The following is a 20,549-nucleotide window of genomic DNA, read 5'->3' on the forward strand; positions in this document are numbered from 1 at the left end:
GCTGTCGGTCTTAGGGGGATACAAGCAGCAGGGGGGCGCTGTCGGTCTTAGGGGGGATACAAGCAGCAGGGGGCGGCGGCAGCGTGGGGTTGTGTAGGGAGGAAGAAAAGTAACGGCTGTGGTTGGGCTAGGTAGCTAGAAAATGCTGTTTTATTCAAATTGCAGTAAACAATGGGAACTAAAAGCTCAGGTTTTGTTTAGTTTTCATGAATTAATTGTTCTTAAAACGACAATGGACAATCGTGAGGGCCAGCTGGTTTCTACACATTTGTCACCTCAGCATTAACCACATAATTCGAAATGTAATGCATTTGTTACTTAGTTGTTAATGTTAACATAAGTTAATTTGCATTTTTTACATTTTGTTTCTAGTTCAAATTAATTTTATTAGTACACAGAGAACATGATAATTATTTTGTTTTTTTATAGCCATTCTTTAGATAACCTTGCTGCAGAATATAGTCCTCAGCGCCGCAAGATGCTGCAACCTTGACAATGGTAAAGCTTCGCTCAATGGTTTGAGGCCAATCTGAGGAAATGCATACTCCACAGAGAAACAAGCTATTTCCCATGTTTTACGGTCTCTTGTGAAATATGGATTTATTCATACTTCTGCATTTTTTGCAAAATAACTATTAAACCGATGACACGAATATATGTCTCAACAAACTCTATATTAGGCTGATGTATGCGATATGTGCGTCCAACGACCTCGGTTTGCCAATTAAAGAAACAAAATCATTGTTGTCTGTATAAGAATGAATGAGAAAAACATAACTATTTAGAGGCAAAATTACAAATGGAACTATAAATCGTGGGATCGAATCCCAGCGTTTACGCTTGATTAAACTGCGTGACCCTCGGCATATCGCCGCTTCTAGAACGTGCCTCGTTTCCTTGACGGGCCGATGCGAGCGAGGCTTGAAGAAGCTCGGTAACTCGTGGTAACGTCACCAGGGTATTCTTGAATGCGTCCAAGTTAAAGTTCTTTAACGATTACTTACAAATCTTGAAAACGCCGTTTTTCGAATACTGATACATGTTTAAAAAGTATGTTTTTATAAATAGTTTTTGCACGATTTTACATTTAAAATTAACGGAAAGCTCTCAAGCGGACACCAAATGTGAATGTGGATAAGAATGTCTGGAATTAGAGATCTGGTCTGAAGGAGCACACGGGAAAACCTGCACGTGGAGGCCAGAAAGGGATCGGTGCAACGGAACACAGCGCAAGAGGCTGATTTAATGGGGGGGGGGGACACAGACCCGGCCCCTGACCAAGGCGCACTGAAGTAGGTGCAAGTCCACAGCGTATTCTTTCTTCACGGTTCACCCAAGAATCACACCCTCGACACACCTCCCCGCACCCCATATTTACGGCGTGCACGGACTGAGTACGACTGAAAAAACACACACGTTTGAATAAAAGTAAATGTTTCATGATATGCAGACGGGAGCAAATCAATGTCCACCCACATATTACGTTGTGTTTGCGTGCCCATGAAGCATTATTTGTTCGCCAGCAAGGTGTGGATGAGAATTAGAGTGGGGAGGTGGTGTGTGCGTATGTTTGTCCCCACCCCCCTGGACTGGGGCAGTACGCGGAGACCAGTGCAGTCAGTCCTTACCCCCGGCTCTCTCCCCCGCGTCGCGGCATGTCTCCGGGTCCCGCAGCGCGACCATCTCCCGGCCCGGGTCCGAGTGGTTTCCTACTCGGTCTGCCGCGGTCAGGTGTGCTCCCATGGCGAGAAGAGCCGCCCTGGCAGAGGTGCTCAGCGAAGGTCACGGGGCAAGTATTGGGATATCTTCCTCCCAGAGCCGTCAGCCTTTAATGAGAACATTCCTAGATTGCTCTTGCCTTATATTGTCTGCTGCTGTCACTTTCAGCCAATAGGGCAGCTGTTTCGAGCCACCACTCTCGATCTGGACGCCTGTTGGTGTATGTTTTAGACAGCCGCTTGGCTCACCTTAAGGTTGGTGAGGTCACGCAACACCGCAGCTGAAGGCGAGTCCCGACCAGAGACTGTGTGGTTTGTGGGCATCGCCGCTAGGCCTAGCCAGGATTCGGAAATAATCCGAATAAAGAATATTTTGTTTTGAGAGGCGCGTGCTCGGAGCAGACTGGATTTCATCCTGCACCAGAGTTGCCGCTGAAGCGCACTGAAGTAGGTGCAAGTCCACAGCGCATTCTTTCTTCACGGTTCACCCAAGAATCACACCCTCGACACCACCTCCCCGCACCCCATATTTACGGCGTGCACGGACTGAGTACGACTGAAAAAACACACACGTTTGAATAAAAGTAAATGTTTCATGATATGCAGACGGGAGCAAATCAATGTCCACCCACATATTACGTTGTGTTTGCGTGCCCATGAAGCATTATTTGTTCGCCAGCAAGGTGTGGATGAGAATTAGAGTCCGGGTGCCGGCTCAATGCCGGACCAGATTCGGGGGCGTTCCCGGCTTTTGGCTGACGTCGCGTGACGTAGCCAAAAGGGAAAAATTCTCGGGAACGCCCCCGAATCTGGTCTGGGATTGACAGACAGAGCCCTCTACCAATGGCTAGCCTCCATTTATGGAGCTAGCCAATGGGAGGAGGGGGCGGATACCCGACCCCACATAGAGATATCATTAGATTTTGCTAGCGCATGCGTACTTCGTACGCATTGCGTAGGCAAAACCTAAAAAATGACTTACCTCCTTGCCCTCGTCTCCTGCGTCGTCTCTCCTCAGTCTGCCAACCATGAAGCAGCCAGGCTCCCTTGGGCCAATCACAACGCTGCATTGCAGCGTTGTGATTGGTCTAAAAGCTGCAATTCGGCGCTCAGACAGGGACTGGGTGCTGGGCATGTTAATCACCCTGTAATGCAGCCTGGGTCGAGAACATGCTAAATGAGCATGACTGTTTGGTCGGCCTGAGACGGCCGGCCAAAGCGTCATGCGCACTTCAGTGTGCCCGCCGCTCCTCCCCTCGCCTGCCCTGTGAGCAGAGCATCCCCGGCCCCATGCTGCCACAGCAGAAAGAAACATATAAAATTATAATAACATTGTTATTTTTATTTTGTTTTTTCTTTCCTTCACTGCTGCCATTCAGTGGGGTGACACTACTCCGCCTTAGCGGAGGAGCCACCAATGGGGACAGGTGTGGGCTGAATTGAACCGGTAGAGGGCAGTGGCCCCCCGTGGCCACGTTTTGAATTTCGCGGTCCCACACAGTGAGCAACCATTGGTTGACACTTGATTGGCGGGGTAGCCTGGGCGATCATCAGGGGCGGCAGGACAGGTTAAATAATAGGTCAATGCTACCTGATCATACATCGATGCCTGATTGCCCCTGACAACTGCCGACGTGACACTTGCCCTTTCGGCACCGGAGTTCTTTTCCCCACACCCCCCATCCCTATATTAATTTCACTGAGTGTGGTGCCTTTGATCATCATTCGGGGTGGGCAGGGGAAGAAGTCATGGTTGGCCACAAAACAGGTAGACAACCTTGGCATCAAGAATATCAGTGCAGGCGAACTGAAGATGGAATTGGATTTTAAGTCTTTAACTGAAGCCGGAGCAGTGGTACTATGATCTCTACTGGAAGGCTGTAGACGTCCACAACATCGATTATCCATAGCCAGCCAGGGTACTCCATTAAACAGCTCTTGGATAACTGGAGGATGGTGGCTGTGCGAGGGGACCAAGGTATGGCCTGGTTGCCAAGGCCCATCTCCCATTGGGTCCCAGGGGGTATTCCTGTATTGGGTGGCTCTGGCATGCTTGTTTTGGGGACTAGCTGCTATGCTGGCCCAAGCCTCCTCCATCTTGAGGGGGCAGGTAGAGGACAACTTATGGAGGGACCACCCGGGTTTGGTCCTGGGTCTAAGTCAGTTCAATCAGCCAATGTCACTAAGGGCCTGAGGGGTGGTCAACCTTTCATCCTTTGGAGTATTTGCTAGGACATTTCACTATTAGTTCCGTAGTATTGGCTAGGAAATGTAATGTATTCGCTATCACAGTGCTGTCCTGTACATATTGTAACTTGTTATGGAAGCTTCAATGGAATTGTAATAATGGTGTGCCGCTCGCAAGCCGTTTGGTGTGTGGAAACCTTGCTTCCCTCGGATATTGGGACATTGCTGCTGCTGCTGCCATTGAAGGATTTGCACGGAGGACCTTGAGGGGGCGAGAATAGAAAGCCGACAAACTACCATCTTTAGCAGGGGCCGGGACTGCAAGACCCAGCATTCTCAGCACTCAGCCAACACAGCGCAGCTGGAGTTTCTTCCCGCCGCCTGTTCCCCCGCAGGCTATTTACGGCTCGCGGCCCCCGCTCCGCGGGAGCCGCTCGCAAGCCGTTTGGTGTGTGGAAACCTTGCTTCCCTCGGATATTGGGACATTGCTGCTGCTGCTGCCATTGAAGGATTTGCACGGAGGACCTTGAGGGGGCGAGAATAGAAAGCCGACAAACTACCATCTTTAGCAGGGGCCGGGACTGCGAGACCCAGCATTCTGAGCGCTCAGCCAACGCAGAGCAGCTGGAGTCTCTTCCCGCCCCCTGTTCCCCCTATTAAACTACGCCCTCTCCCACGGCCCGCGGGACGGAGCACGGGGCGAAGCCCGGGCCAAGGGCGGGCCCGTTGTAGCCCGTTAGAGACCGAGTAAGACCGGACTAGGCCATCCCTCATGGTCCATTGATCAAATACGGCGTGGACCATCCTACAATTGGAAAGTTTTTACAGGAGGAAATCCTCGCTGGTTCGTGGGGAATGTAAACTCGAGAAACCAGGAGTAGAGCTACGGCCTCCAGCGTTAAGGTGGCAGGTACTTTGGACAATTTTCTTGTGAGAGCAAATTCCCTAGTGACGAATGAACTTACTATTATTGAAAGACGGCTGTCGGAGGGTATTGATAACGTCAGAAGATCATCTCCGGGTCTACTTGCTAATGCTAAAACTCCTGATAAATCTGGGGGTTCCCCTACTGCTTTATTGGACAGCATAGACAGAACAATCTCAATGGCATTACAGGACCTCAGGGGTAGTCCAGATACACAGCGAGAGCCACTGTCACTCCCTTCTATCCCCGAGGTCCCATCACTGCAGATTATCCCTAGTACTGATTCCAATGTCTCACTAGTAGACAGTGTAGATTCTAATGTACTTCAGTAGAAGGGAATCAGAGAGGGGGCAGTCCCAAAAAGGAAGCGGGGAGCCCAGGGAAGGGGTGGCAAAAAGGCGAGACTAGAAAGTGGCCCCGTCAGTAAGAAGGCGACAGGTCCAAATGAGGATAGAACGGTTCATCAAGTCATTAGTTCTAGTATAATTCCCCCACCCAACCCGGCTCCTACTGGTACTTCTACCGCATTTAGATTTGGGGAGCTGCCACCTGCTGGGTGTGATCAGGCTATTTGCGCATTAACAAATATTATGAAAACACTCTTAGATCCCCTTGTTATTAGACTTGACCGTATAGACGCCAAGTTGCAAACTCTAGAGGCATCCACAGAGGCTATTGTAGCACACCTGAAGCCCATCGGGCTGAGGCCTAGGGACTGTGTTGATATGGATGGGTGTAATTTGACACCAAATCTCCCTACAACAGCCGAAAGACAAACACAAATAATTCCAACCTCCCATAGAGCATAAAGAAACCGCAGGACCAGTAAATGCCATCCGGCACACCAGGGGCAATGCTGAAATAGATGAGCTGAACATTAGACATGCAGACAGAGCCAGGGGAAAGAAAATAGTTAACCTCCCCCCCCCCGAAGCTGCTCCCCATGTAGTGGTTCTCTCTGGTATCCCTGAGCTCACAAATCCAGCAGCCGAAACATATGCAGCATTAAAAAACAAAGATTCTAGCTGGTTGAACAGGTTTAGGCCCCTCCCCCCACACATTACTAGTGACATTTTAATGGTTAGGAGAGTCCCATGGCTAGGCTATACTAACAAAACCATCAAGGGTGACTGTATCCTAGTGAATTTTAGGAATCCAGGGACCGTCTCACATGTCTGCAACTGGCCGGCTTGGGACGCAAATACTGTAATCCAGACCCTCCCACTTGCATTCTTTTACCCCCCAACAAACAATTAGCTAGAATTTGGCACAGAGGAAGGCTGGAAGCGGATGGGTAACAAGGGCTTTACTAGAGGGCAGTGGCATAACCACTACGAGTACAATCGGCCAACAAATTATGCGCACCCCAATAGGTACAGCTGCCTGGATCAGGTAAACTGACTGCACTGTGATGGCAGACCTGAGGGTTGCGAGGGGAAGGTGGCCCTTGCTGCAGTAGTACATAATATTGCCCGAGACGGAGGTAGGACAAACAATAGCCCCCTAGTAACTGTGGAGACTATGCTACTCAGCCCTGTTCCTAACAGACAATTTACGGAACCGGCTGATTCCATCACTGGATCTCCACTAATCCCCAGCGCGGAAGTCAACCGGGATCCAACTATACTAAGAATTCTTTCCTGGAATGTCGCAGGCCTATGTAACAAGCTGGCATGCCCTGATTGGGGATCTTTTGTAGATGCGAATGAAATCTGCCTCTTCCAGGAAACATCGGCCAGGGACGATCTATTTAGAGCTGGCTTTGCTCTCAGGTGGGCTAGCAGTTTGGGTGGGAGTCCATATAGGGTGTAGTGCTAGGGTAATGGCCACGCACTCAGAGGATATACAGTGCGTGGTCTTGGAATGGCAGAACGGTGCAAGACTCGCATTGGTTAATATCTACTCCAGACCTGTGAGTATCACTGCTGAGTCCAAAACCATAAATGAGCTGTCAGACTTCTTAAATGAGATTCCTGTGGGCACTGCTGTCGTGATAGGGGGAGATCTCAACTCGCACTTCGAGCCGCTTGAAGGTATATTAGATGGTCTAAGAGATCATGAGGACGACTACTGGGAAATTCCTCAAGTGGTGGGGCCTCCACCAAGGTCATGGGCGCCTCTGGCTTTACAGATCACTGCCCTGACCCTAAGCTATTCAATCAGGGCATGTAATGGCCGCACAAAATCAGATATTCCTGCCAAATGTACGTTTAACAAACACGGGCAGGAATCACGCCTGGATTATATCTTTGTCGAGTGCCGGGAGTGACACAAGGTACGAGACTTTAGGATAGTATCCAGGGGTGACAGCGACCACAATGCACTGAGGCTAGATCTCATAACACCCAGCGTCTGCAAAGACAAGTCTGGTGCTGTGAGTCGATCTGACGATAGGCTGCTCTTAGCACCCAACAGACGTAGGGTTAGATGGGATAGACTAGTCACTAAGCCTGAGCAAGTGGCAGAGTTATATGGATCAATAATACCAGTACTGGAAGCAGTTGCTGCATTAGATTTGGAGAGTTCATCTCTGCCAGCATTTTTGAAGCTAGGAGAGTTAAACAGAAATCTAGCTGACATCCTAGCGGATATTTTAAATCCTATAGGGCCAAGTGTCCGTAGAGCTGGCAATAAACCCACGTGGTATAACAAGGCCTGTAGACGGGCAAAAACTGAACTTCTGGCGGCCCTGAAACAAAACTCAACCAGGGCGTGTATCAAGCAAAAAAGGCTTGCATATCGTAAACTAACCTACCACGCCAAGCTAGAGTGGGGAAACGAGAACTGGGCTAAACTCGTATCCGCACTCGCAATAAGAGACGCGCGGAAGTTCTGGTCAGTGGTTAATACAGGCTCGGATGAATCAGGTGTGGCTGTCACTCCCAACATCTCGGCGGATGTTTGGGAGGAACATTTTTAAACTCTGTACCAAGGGGATGCTGAAACTGATCACTGGGTGCGTGGGTGCTCTTCCTCTCCGCAAAACTCTACCCACGAGATCTTTGAACTTGAATTCACAGAGGGAGAAGTGAGGGCCGCGATCTCTAGATTACACACAGCCAAGGCACCGGGGCTCGACAAGGTGCCCGGGGACCTATTTAAGCATGAACCGAGGGTTTGGGCCCCCTACCTTGTGGCTAACTTCAATGCTATATGCAGAGGTATGGCGGTTCCTAGTACTTGGCTGGGCGCAGAGATAGTCCCGATTTTCAAGAAGGGCTCACCTCTGCTCCCAGCCAACTACAGACCCATCAGCCTCATTGACGTGTCAGAAAAACTCTTTACAAGGCTGATCCTAGACCGTATCCTAGACTGGATAGAAGATGGTAACATCTTAAGTCCCTACCAAGCTGGTTTTAGAAAGAATGTGTCTACGGTGGAGCAGATCTTTCGTTTGATGCTGCTCTACTGGAAAACTGTCAGGATCGAAGGAGGTTCACTTTACACTGTGTTTGTTGACCTCCGTGCTGCCTTCGACCTTGTCCCGAGGGGGAAACTGTGGCACGTGCTGGAAGAACTGGGCATGCCACCGGCTCTCCTGACAATGGTAACACGCTTGCACGAAAACAACTATGCGCAGGTCAGGTGTGGCAAGGATGGATCCTTGTCAGCCAGATTCCCCGTTGGCAGGGGGGTGAGGCAGGTGTGCGTCTTGGCTCCCACCCTGTTCTGCCTCTATTTCAACGGGGTAATCTCTCACCTGCAAGCAGTTCCCAATAACGATGTCCCAAAGCTCGCTGGTACTGGTATCTCAGCGATTATGTTCGCTGATGATACCCTACTTTTATCTAAGTCACCAATGGGTATCCAGCGATTTCTGGATGGCTTTGTGTCCTTTTGTCAGGATCGATGGTTGGAAATCAACACTATGAAGACAAAATTTATGATCTTCAACCCTCCAAAAAGCACGCGCCCGTGCCCTGTGATAGGAGGTGTACATCTTGAAAGAGTCCAGACCTTCGAGTACTTGGGCATCACACTAAATGAAACCATGTCCTGGGGACAACACCAAGTAAAATCGCAGCTTAGGCTCACACAAAAAGTGGGGGGTATCCTTAGGCTCCTAGGAAATGCACAATTAAAACCACTGGGCCCACCCCTCGAGATTTATAAATTGCAAGCTCAGGGGGCTGTAATTTATGGAGGCGAATTGTGGGGCCACAAATGTACCCCTGCAATTACGGCAGTGGAGAACAGATTTTTAAGGCAATTGACAGTTCTTCCACCAAGCACACCACTGTTCCCACTCAGGCTGGACTTAGACCTAAGACCCATTAACGAAGAACTGGGTCTCAAGCCCCTAGCCTTTTGGAGGAGACTTTGGGTCACCCCGGAGCTAAAGGGCTATAGGCTCGAGCTCCTCGATGTCTTAAGGCTTCCCAATGCACGAAATATTCCCTGGCTGAAATATATTAGGGAAGAACTAGAGAGACTTGATCTTGCGACCTTGTGGTCTGATCCAGATGAGGCATGCAGCAAGGTCCGCCGAAAGATGCTGGCTAAGTTCTACATGGGAAAAATTTAAATGCACGTCTATCGAACACCCAAACAGGTAGCCTAACTAGTACTTTTTTAATGTTTAAAGTTTGTTACAAATTCGAAACTGCTTTCAATGATGTTAGCCCAGTTACCCTTAGGAAACTTTATCTGCAGTGGAGGTAAGGGTCACTACCGATCAGAGAATTTACAAGCAAGTGGTGCCCACTATCTCCAAAGAACTGTCCTGGCTGCAAAGCGAGTATAGAAAACGAACTGCATGTTCTATTCTTCTGCTCTGCCTATGTAAAAGCCAGGAAAAGGTGGATCATTCCTATCTGTAAGAACTTGGGCATGAACCAGTGTATGCAAGCACATAGAATTTTTAAGATGGATTTGTCCCCGGCAATTGTGTTTGCAGTCTCGAAATACCTAGGAGCCATGTGGATCATCAGAAGGAAGCTAGCGAAGATGGACTAAAACAGATCACAGCCGAGATATCCGCCTAGTTGTTGGGGGCCAGGACTTCTAACTAAACAGACTATGCTAATCGAGCGCACATGCAACTTTTTAAACTGAACTGCGAATGTTGAGTAATGATCTATTTTATCCTAATGTATTCTGTGTTGCAGACTTTCTATTCCCTTTCTACTGGAACAGCTGGTGATTTTAACTCCTTGTCTTACTTCTGTTTTTAAAAATGAAATGAACTTACTGTGAATTGTTTGTAAATAATTGTTTGCTCTTTTAGGACATAATTGTCGAAATAAAGATATACAGTACAGTAATAAAGGCAGCCAGAGAATGATATTCTTTAATGCAAGCATAGTGGCTTGCATTTGGGCCCTTTTCTCTGAATCAGCGGTATGTTTATTGGTTAGTAATATCTGCCTGGTTTTGATATATGACCGGCCTCGCGCTGGTCCTTCACCTGTTGGTTGCTCCACAGCACCTGTTCCGGAGAGAGAGATGTCAGCCGCAGCTCTGGATGACTGGAACATACATGTTACAAATCTAGTTTTTCGCCCCTTTCTTGTTGTTGAGGTCACTGTGTTTCATCAATAAAAAAAAAAGCATTTGTAATGTAATTGATCTAGCAGTTGTGAGAGGTAGAGCTAATGAAGTTGTAAATGACAATACTTTATATATTTTTTTTAGGTCTCGCCTGTCAATGCGCATGCGCATTGAGCTTGCGAGACTATAGGGGCTTAAACAGAGTTTAACTAGACTGGCGATTTGATGCAGTGCATGTGCGCTTTTAGCTCAATGCGCAAGCGCAATGAGTTAAAATGTGCGTGCACAGCATCAAATTGCCAGCCTTCTGTTGCCCAGCTTGTTGCCGCCAGCAGCTCTTCAAAGGATTTCTCCTCCCCTAATTATTCACGGCCGGCCGGCCGTACTTTCACTTTCACGGCCGCAGGCCGTGCCTCGTTTTTTTCTTTTTTACTTTAAACACAACCCCGGGCTTGTTTGGCAGGTTTCCATTCGAATCACCCCAAAGTAATGTAATTTGTTAATCCGCTCTCCCTTTGCACTTTGGCCCCCTGCTGCCTGTAGCCGCCATTGCTTGTTTTTTTAGCGTTGGGTGGATTTGGTTCATGTTTTGGTAACTTATACAGTTGCTTATGAAGCCGATAAGCACTTAAGTTTCCGGACAGTTGGCTTCATCTTTACTCGTCGAATTACATCTTTTAACTCCCCTTTTCTGCTTTTTATAATCGATATGTTAAATAGGTTTCTGTAAACAGATATACAGGGCAATGCACGTGGTAAATCATTGTCATGTTCAGGTTGCAGTTAATCCTCAAGCCTAGTTGACGGGCGCTTCCTTTCGGTTATGTTTACTTTAAACGCTCGTCCTGGGATGTTTCTGCGCATGCGTATTTCTAATATCGTAGTATTACCGCTGGGGTACGCTGCCGACTGGATGTGTATAGTAAAAGAAACAAGATGTACCCCATCGGTGTTCGGATCCAGCTTGGGGTGAAATGTGTTCCTATGCAATGAGCTACAGCTTACTCCTCCCCGCCTTTGCCACATGCAAAGCAAGCATTATCTGGTCATGGTGTGATATTGGTGATGGGCTCTTCTTGGATGTTCTTGGATTGGATGTTGCTACCGTCACCCATTGTCCCCACTTCGCCTCGTACATTGCCAACTGTCGAGAACAGGCGTAAGAAGCCACGGTGCTTTTCAAGAATCCATCTAATGTTACTTATGTCACCCTTTCTTTTCAACAGAATTTGTTTGAACCTGTTTCCCACAGCTCCCACCAGGGCGCATAGTCTCTCTCTCTCCTCTCGCTTTCTTTCTCTCTGTCTCTCCTGCTCTCTTTCTCTCTCTCCCCCTCTCTCGCTCTCTCTCTCTCTCTCACTCTTTCCCTTTCTATATCTCTCTTTCTCTACCTCCCTCTCTCTCTCTTTATCTCTCCTCACACTTTCTGTCTCTCCCGCTCTCTCTTTCTCTCTGGCTCTCTCTCCCCCTCTCTGGCTCTCTCTACTCCCCTCTCTGGCTCTCTCTCCCCACTCTCTCTTTCTCAGTCTTTCCCTTTCTCTCCCTCTCTCTCTCTCTTTCTCTCCTCCCTCTCTTTCTGTCTCTCTCCTCTCTCTTTCTCTCTCTCCCGCTCTCTCTTTCGCCCTCCTTCTATTTCCCTCCCTCCCTCTATACCTCTCCCCTCTCTCCCCCCTTTTTCTCTCTCTCTCTCTCTCTCTCTCTCTCTCTCTCTCTCTCTCTCTCCTCCCTCTCTCTCACTCTCTCCTTTCTCTCTCATCTGTTGATCGTCCTCCCCCACACACAACCCCCAAACACATCCCCACACACACACACAACCCCACACACACACAACCCCCCCCACACACAACCCCCACCCCCCCACAAACACACACCCCCACACAGACCCCCCCACACACACACCCCACACACACACAACCCCACACACACAACCCCACACACAACCCCCCCACACACACACAACCCCACACACACTCACACACCCCCCCACACACACACCTCTCCACACACCCACAACCACCCCCACACACACAACCCCCCACACACAACCCCCCACACACAACCATCAATCGATCTATCTATTGCCCTCACTCTATCTATCGCCCTCAGTCTATCTATCTATCTATCGCCCTCCCTCTATCTATCTATCGCCCTCCCTCTATCTATTTATCTATCGCATCCTCACAGCATCACTCAGCACCAACACAGAATCACTCAGGGCACCACAACATCACTCAGGGGCACCACAACATCACTCAGGGGCACTACAACACCACTGTGCGCTACCACAGCATCACTGAACGCCACAGCATCACTCGTCGCCACCACATCACTCAGTGCCACCACAGCATCAATCTGTGCAACCATTCAACAACAACGGGTTCAAATATGTTCTCTCAATGTTTCTAGCTTTATTACAAATGTCACAAAAAGATGTTAATATTTCACTTCTGTTCTTGGATTTTCGTCTCAATAAAATAAACTGAACATAATCTTCACAAAAGTTATTTACAAAAGTTAAAGCTATTACCATTATAAATTACAATAACTTTATTTAAGTATTAAATATCTGTTTTTTAAAAAGCCATTGTTATTTATAATATCAATACATCTAAGTCATGTAAATACAACACATATTGCATTGCAAATGCTATAGGTGTCACATTTGCGAAAGTTAAAACTATTGCCATTGTAAATGACAAAGCTATTCATTTCGCTATTTTCAAAACCAACACATAAATAAAATATTTGTCATTTACAATACCAATACCTAAAACTTTCCTAATGCGAGACCTATTGCATTGCAAATGCTTGTTTTTGTTTGCAGTTAAGTCATCAATTTTGCATGACCTTCTGGCACTGGAGAACCAGAAAATGGGAAATAGGTTACAAGGGAGGGGTGGAAAATAAATGACACCAATGGAAAAAGGAATTTAAAAAATAGGGAAGGAGATGCTGTCTGTTAAGGGTCATGGATAATGCATGGCAGGAGTAAACGTGATACTGTAGCAGGATATGTGCCTGAGAGACAGAGAGCGACAGAGGGTTTAGAGAGAAGTGTGTGTGTGAGTGACAGAGAGAAAGGGATGGTTAGAGAAGAATGGGGCAGGGGAAAAGGAATATGAGAGGGAGTGGGAAACAGAGGGCGGGGTTTGAATTTGCGAGGAAGAGACCGGAGCAGAATGGACGAAAGAGGGAGCTCGGGAGTTGGTGCATAGAGGGAGAGGAGAGAGTGAGGAGTTGTTTGTGTGTAGTCAGACTTCATACATCAGCTGAAAGCTCTGAATTTGTGGGTACATTATTAAAGGTATGGGACAAAGGCACGAACATTTCAGAGGTACCCAAAAGGGCAGGAGTGTTGTTATAAACTATACTCCAGGTTTTGGTTAAGAAAATACTTTTTTTAAATGAGAACTTAAGATAAAACTTCTAGGACTTGGTATATTGAAAACATTGCTTGTGTTTTAATTTACAATGTATGCAATGTTATTCAGAAAAACTAAGACCATAGTTAATCAGATGCACCCTAATAAAAAATAATAGCCATTCCCCAATCTCAGGCATGATACTGTATGAAAAGATCACAAACTATGTTAGATTCTTGAACCAATCCTGTGCTTGTGGGTATCCCTAATGTGGTAATATTTAAAAGTGTATTGGATTTGACGCATCCTATCGCACAGTTACTGCGGAACTGATGCTTGCCTTCTAATGAACGAAATCCCTCATTCCAAAATGGCCACAACTTAAGTCTGTTATAGTTGTGTATGCTCCTGGAGTCTTACACGTCTTCTATAGCTTGCACTTCAGACTCATTTGCAACTGTTTGTTGTTCCTACAGATACAGGAGCAGCAGCCCAAGAGAGCGAGCAAACAACTCTGCCGCAGTGACCCATCGCTCCTGCTCTTCCCCGTGTGCAGCCAATGATGCATGGCGCAAATGAAACGCAGAAGGGCAAAAACAGAAAATTATCAAGCACACAGAAATCCAATATAGTAATATTTAAAAGTGCACTAGATTTGGCGCATCCTATTGCAAAGTTACTGCAGAACTGATGCTCACCTTGTAATGAATTAAATGCCTCATTCCAAAATGGCTACAACTCTAGTCTGTTATTATTGGGTTTGCTCCCGGAGTCTTGTGCGTTCTCTGTAGGCAGCACGTGTGACATGCTTGCAAGTGTTTGCTGTTCTATGAATATGGGTCAAGCAACCCTAGAGAGAGCGAGCAAACCATGTTGCTACCGTCACCCATTGTCCCCACTCTTCCCTGTGTACAGCCAATGATGGACGACGCCAATGAAATGCGTATGGGCACAGGGAGTGATCATATGAGGAGGAAAGAGGGAGGAGCAGAGAGCAGTGGTCAGATGTGGTTTAACGGCCAGAGTGGCCGACCTTGAAGCTGGGGAACCAGGTTTGAGTCTCGTCATCGTCCCTACCTAAAAATGTAATATGTCCGCCTATAATGCAACTGGTGGTCATATAAAGTGCTCTGATACCTTTAAGTCAGGATTGCACTATAAAACACTGCAAAAAAATATAATTTAAAAAAACAGTGTTGTGGGAGGGGTGATGAGGAGTAACCGGGTGGGGTTCAGCACAGGGAAATTAAGTAGCGTCAAAGCTGAAACATCAAAGATGGGTGCAAAAAACAAAAACGTGTTTGTGGGAGGGGTAATGGTCAGCAAGTAGAGATTAAGCGTAATAAACAATGAAGGGGGGCAAACAGCAAGGCAAATGAAGCAGCAGCTTCAAGCGTTTCATGAAGCCTGTGCACACAGTAAATAGAACACTTAACAGGAGTAGGTCAACAAAATAAAGAGTGCTCTCCAAAATTCCTAAATAACCAGAAGAATAAGAGCACATGTGACAGGGGCAGTCCTCATGGGAGGATACAAAAGTCCAAAAAGACCAATCAAAAGCCGGCATTTAGAAAGAATAGTAAGAGGAGCCAATTGAAATGATGGGCGGTGCTTAAAGCCCATATTCTCGGAATAGCATGTCTCGAAGAGAAAGCCCATGCGCTGCCTGGGCGAGACCTAAAAAGGATGTAAAATGAAATGATGCAGGTTGTAAATTATCACACTACACTCAAGACCATAAAATACAAATATTTATTACAGTTCGTGACAGGTGAGTTTGCTGTCTGTCTAGCCATCACATTTGGAAGGTCACAGCACAAATCTGGTCTGGTCAATGAGAATCTATCTTCCAAGTAAGAGTCTGCTGAGAGGTGTGACTCTTCCACCATCTTCCTCAAGTGAAAATTAACATTGGCAGTGGACCGGTATACATGAAATAATGTGAGCGTGGTTATGGAAAGCTTGGTTTACTCATTTCTGTCCCTATGCCAACAAGTTGTGGAAGCGCTATTCTGATGAGAGCTCATGTGTAGAAGACCCTTCTGTATCTCATGTGGCCCCTGTTATGGTAAATACCAGCCCCTGTTTCCAATGGTGGGTCCGGTTCTATGACGTGAACTCCAGTGGTGTGAGTCAATGGAAGTATCTGGTCTTGTTCTTATTGTAATGAGGAGGTTGGGGTCGTGAGACCCACAAGGACATATAGAGACAGCAGGCTGCTTGCTGAAGTGTTACAGTTGCTGAGGAGAAGAATTAAAGGGTTGTGTCTTCCAATCCTGGGTCAGTAATGATACAGGAGCTTGGAAGCAAGTCTCCAGTTTTACCACCGTAGTTCCCTTGCCTTGTTTCCACGGAGTTTGGGGGGAATGCATTGAGGTTCAGGGCTTAATCCTATGTAGATGCTATTTTGTTCCAGGGGTTGCTGGTGGTCAATTACAGAGACTTCAGGACTTCAGTCACTGTAATCGCATGGTGCAGGGGCAGGGGAGGCATGCCTTAAGGAAACATCCTTTTATGATTTCAGGCACTGTTCCTGTGGTACAGAGGCTGGAGAGATTAGGTGAGTTGCGGGTACCTAGCCTGCGCTTTTTCCTATGGTGGTGGGACAGGGCTGGTGATGTTAGTCTTATGCGAGGCTAAGGCATGATTTGTTGATCTGAGCAATATGAGGTCGAGCGAGTTATGCTTCAGAGATCTCAAACATTGCTTTCTGTGCTAGTGAAGGACTGTAGAGGTGAATTTCAGGGGTCTATTGAATGGGGCTGCAGTGCTAATGTAGTTGACTGTGAGGTCCACCATCTGTCCTATAAGGATGTAAATTACTGTTCTAGCCTACGGAAATACCGTCCCATTTTTTAATGGTGGTGTTGAAATAAGAGGTGGCTTCCAGAGGTCTATTGTATAGATGCAATGTCCTGTTGTTGCATGGGATTGATTAGATTGAAGGCCTATCCTACAGAGACCTCAGGCACGGTTTCATTTGCTGGTGAAGGGGGTGATCAGATCTAGGGAGCCTACCTTATAGAGAGCTCAGGTACTGTGTGCTTTGCTGGTGAAGGGGCTGGATGAATGAGTTTCAGTAGTCCATCCTATTGAGATCCCAGCCATGTTCCCTATGGTGATGCAAGGACTGGTTAGGTGAGGTTCAGTGGTCAATCCTACGGCGACAACATCCATGTTTCCTATGGTGGTGCAAGTGCTGGTGAGGTCTAGCTGTCTGCCTATGGAGATCTAGACCCTGTTTGCCTATTTGGCGCAGGAGCTCAAGCGACGTTACTAATTGATATTCTCAAAGCAACAACTACTTTTTAAAGAATTCCTGAGAGGGCATAGGTGGGGTAATGTGACTGATTTGCAATTATTCAAGTGTTTTATAGAGTGTGGTGTGCTTGGAGTTGCTTTGGTTTAGAAAATCCGTTATTTTCACTCCAAAGTCACAGACTCAGGCACTTGGTATCTTTGGTATGCTTGCAGTGGCCAGAGGGCTCAGTCTCACAGAGCCAGGCCCAAGGTTTCCCTGATTCCCCAAACTGAGCTGGAATTCGCACTTCAGGCTGTCAGGCATCTCTGTGTGTCTATTCCATGGCACTTGACTTGCCTGGCATGCTTTTCCTTTCTCTGCTTATCCTCTTCCTTTCAAGGAGTGTCACCTCACCACCCTGATGTCTTTAGCTTGTGAGTCCTTGCTGCCTGGGAGCAGGTTTGGCCTTATTGCCATGTCCCTCCATCTTCCATCATCTTGCGGGAGAGGCACACTGTGATTGGCTAGAGTCTTTCCGGCATATTTGGAAGTGCTGGAGATGTTGAATAGTGGGAACTGTTTGGCATCCAAGAGATCCTTGTATTGTAGCTCCGGGGTTACCATTCGTATGCATATGTCTCTGGAGCCTGGTGGCAGATCAGGCTTCAGCTCCCAGCCCAGTATCTTGGCTTGACCAAATTGCAAGGGCTTGATGCTCTCGTCCCGGATTCGGCTAGCCTCCACTGGCTTGCCTCCCTGCAGGCACTCAGCCATCAACTGTTCTCGCCTCGCCCTCAGCATCTGAACCTCTCGTGCCATCCTTGCCTGCCCAAACTGATCCACCTTTTGCCAGAATGTCCTGTTGAAGTGGTCATAGAGGTACCAGTCAAGGGAATTCCAAGCCCTCAGCTTGGCCACTGCCGGTGCACTCAGTGAGCGGACGCTCTCCTCACTACGGAAGTTTAGCTTGAATGCCACTACATCATCCAGATTCCAGCACAGTGCCTCTTTGAGGAGTACAAGTGACTCATCGAAGTGCTCGGTCAGCATAATGAGTTGGAAGATCCGCTCCACAGCAGTCACCACACCACTAACATAGCCTGGTGAAAAGTAGGTGTTGTGGTTAAAGCCAAAGTCAAACCAGAGAAGGTTGCGGGCATAGTGATTGCTCTTCTCAGTGGGATTGTAGTAACGCAGTGGCTCATTAATGAAGGCATCTAGGTTGGGCGCCTTCTTGAAGGCTGATGAGACTGACTTGTAATATGTGAAGGAAGACTCGGCCAAGGTGACTGGGTTACGCAGGATGGAGAAGTAGAAAGAGTCATCTGGCATCACCTTCTTCACCTGGAAGTAAAGAAAAACACAATTAAGGAGTCACCTGACCTGGGAAGGGAAGGAACAGGGTAATCGCCACTCAGTCTCCTGCTTTGTATTTTCTGTCACACTTTGTTTAAACGTTTGTGCCTAATGCAGGTTTTTTACAAGTTTTAGCTCCCAAATTGAACCCCATATCTCCACTAGAAGGAGGCTTCATCCCTTTATCAAGTTTTCTTTATTTTGCTCCAAAGTTCCCCCAAGAAGTCGTATTTTATATCCACGCCTGTTAATGCCTCCTCTCTGCTGGATTATGCTCAGCTCTTCTAAAGCAGTAGTACCACCGAGGTATTTAAATGATTCTCCCATAACTCACTTCACCTGCTCTCCTGTTCTCACACCTTTTAGGTAATTCATGATCTCCCATATATTCTCTCCTCCTACACCTGAGTAAAGGAACTCTTGAGGTAGTAAAAGGTTTACCATATATCCTCTCCTACTTCTGAGTACTTATACCCCTAAAGTAGTTAAGGTCTGCTATTTGTTACCGTCTTCTACTCTACAACACCAGTAAGGCAAATACATGTCTTTCATGTCTCCCTTGTAATCCATCTTCTGTGGCACTTATATCCTTGAAGTATTTAAAATATCCTTGAAGTATTTAAATGCATCAACCTAGGCCCTTAACCCAACTCAGCTTTTCTTACATGCCTTGAGTACTTAAATGTCTGTGATACCTCTCTTCCAGGTTACGTTGACTCTGGGCTTGTTACCTCTTCTTTGATGCAGACTGTGTGCTATTGTAATAGGTTATATATGATGGTCTGTAAGCTGAACCTATCCTCGTGGAGGCATCTCTTCAAGAGATCGGTGCAGTACTCTTGATGAGGCCTCCATAACTGGACACAGTACTCCAGCTGAGCAGAACTGGGAGCTTAAGCAAGCCCTGAAAATGTTTTAATACCATTCCCTCATTGTACCAAGTGAGACTGACCTTCAACAAGTTGGTTTGGGGTGATTCTTCCTCAAGAAAGGAGACTGAGTGATTTATTTACTGAATAATTTTACCAAATATACAATCTAAAAACAGATTTTACAGACAATTCCAAAGAGAACCTTAAGAAATAATCCAATACTTAAGTGCATAGTACAGTGCCCAGGATCGTTATTTCTATGCATGCCTATGCCCCATCTTCCACCATCACCCAAGGACAGTTGTCTGTTTTGGATGGGCCCAACTAGAGGTAGCTGCACAGACCCTACACCCTACCTTGGGGTTGTCCTGTATCTCAGGTGTCAAACCCAGCCCCTTAGATGAGGTTTGCGGAGCCAGAGAGCACACTGCAGCTTTAGCTACTATAAATGGAAACAATAGTCCAAGTGAGGCCTGCAGAAGAGGACACAATGCTCTAGATGTGTCCAGACGAAGTCGGGACAACTGGACAAAATCCTACAGAACAAGACACAGCACCTTTGGGGCAGCATCTAAGATGTGTGGACTGTGTGGCTTTTAGGGTGAGACACTGTGACATGTCCTCCTTTGGTGCCTTTATCTGAAAGTCATACAGGGATTTCTCTTAGATTCATGGGTGGTGAATTGGATGGCAAGTGTGAGCACAGTTTTTCTGTCAAAATCTGATTTTTTAAGGAACTTGAGTGTTGGCTATGATTAATGCTTTTATAATCCATTTTAAGAGGCATGAAGGATGTGTTAATGATCTGTTTTTTAGTTCCACAGTACTGTTTAGAAAATGCAGTATTAAAACACCATGCTCTTCATGGAATATGTTATGTTGCATTATGTCTTGCCATTGTTATCTAGCACTCATTCTGCCATCGGTTTGGCTTCAGACGTGTGGTTGACTTTCCCCAAGGATTCCAATGTTATCACTGGCCTTTGTCTGTTCCTGCTTGTGATGATGTATTACACGTGTTGTCTACTGATAACATACGTGGGCTGGTGTTGTCTATGACTCCTTCATTGAGTGTAAAATGCATGATTTTAATGTTTAAGGTTGAAAGCTGAGGCGTTTTCCACTTGTTTACCCATGTTTTAGGTCATTAGATATGTTCATTGCCTGGCAGATGAAAGTGTATGTGGTAGTTCTTGGTGGTAAACCATGATCAACAGTTATATGGCACAGCAAGCCATATAGTTTTTTAAAACTTGTATGCATGGATTTTAAAGCAAACTATAAAAACTGTATGCTTAAGCGTATATCATAGGATCATGACAGTATACCAGTGAGTATTACATAGTGCAAGATAATTTATTACACATTTAGTAATCTGTGTAATCCGGAAGCAGGTGG

General features: G+C 46.7%; 1 protein-coding gene across 3 annotated transcripts in view; it reads right to left on the reverse strand.

Moving 5' to 3' along the window:
- Nucleotides 1-15,420: 15,420 nt before the first annotated feature.
- Nucleotides 15,421-20,549, reverse strand: part of GAL3ST4 (galactose-3-O-sulfotransferase 4) — a 122,929-nt gene continuing 117,800 nt past the window's right edge. For all 3 annotated transcript variants that reach the window (XM_078671004.1, XM_078671002.1, XM_078671005.1), the window contains exon 4: nucleotides 15,421-18,267. In XM_078671004.1, the coding sequence (XP_078527130.1) occupies nucleotides 17,329-18,267 (939 nt within the window). In that variant the 3' untranslated portion in view covers nucleotides 15,421-17,328. The remainder of the gene's footprint in view (nucleotides 18,268-20,549) is intronic.

The sequence above is a fragment of the Lissotriton helveticus genome, chromosome 12, assembly GCF_964261635.1.
Source record: "Lissotriton helveticus chromosome 12, aLisHel1.1, whole genome shotgun sequence".
NCBI lineage: Eukaryota > Metazoa > Chordata > Amphibia > Caudata > Salamandridae > Lissotriton > Lissotriton helveticus.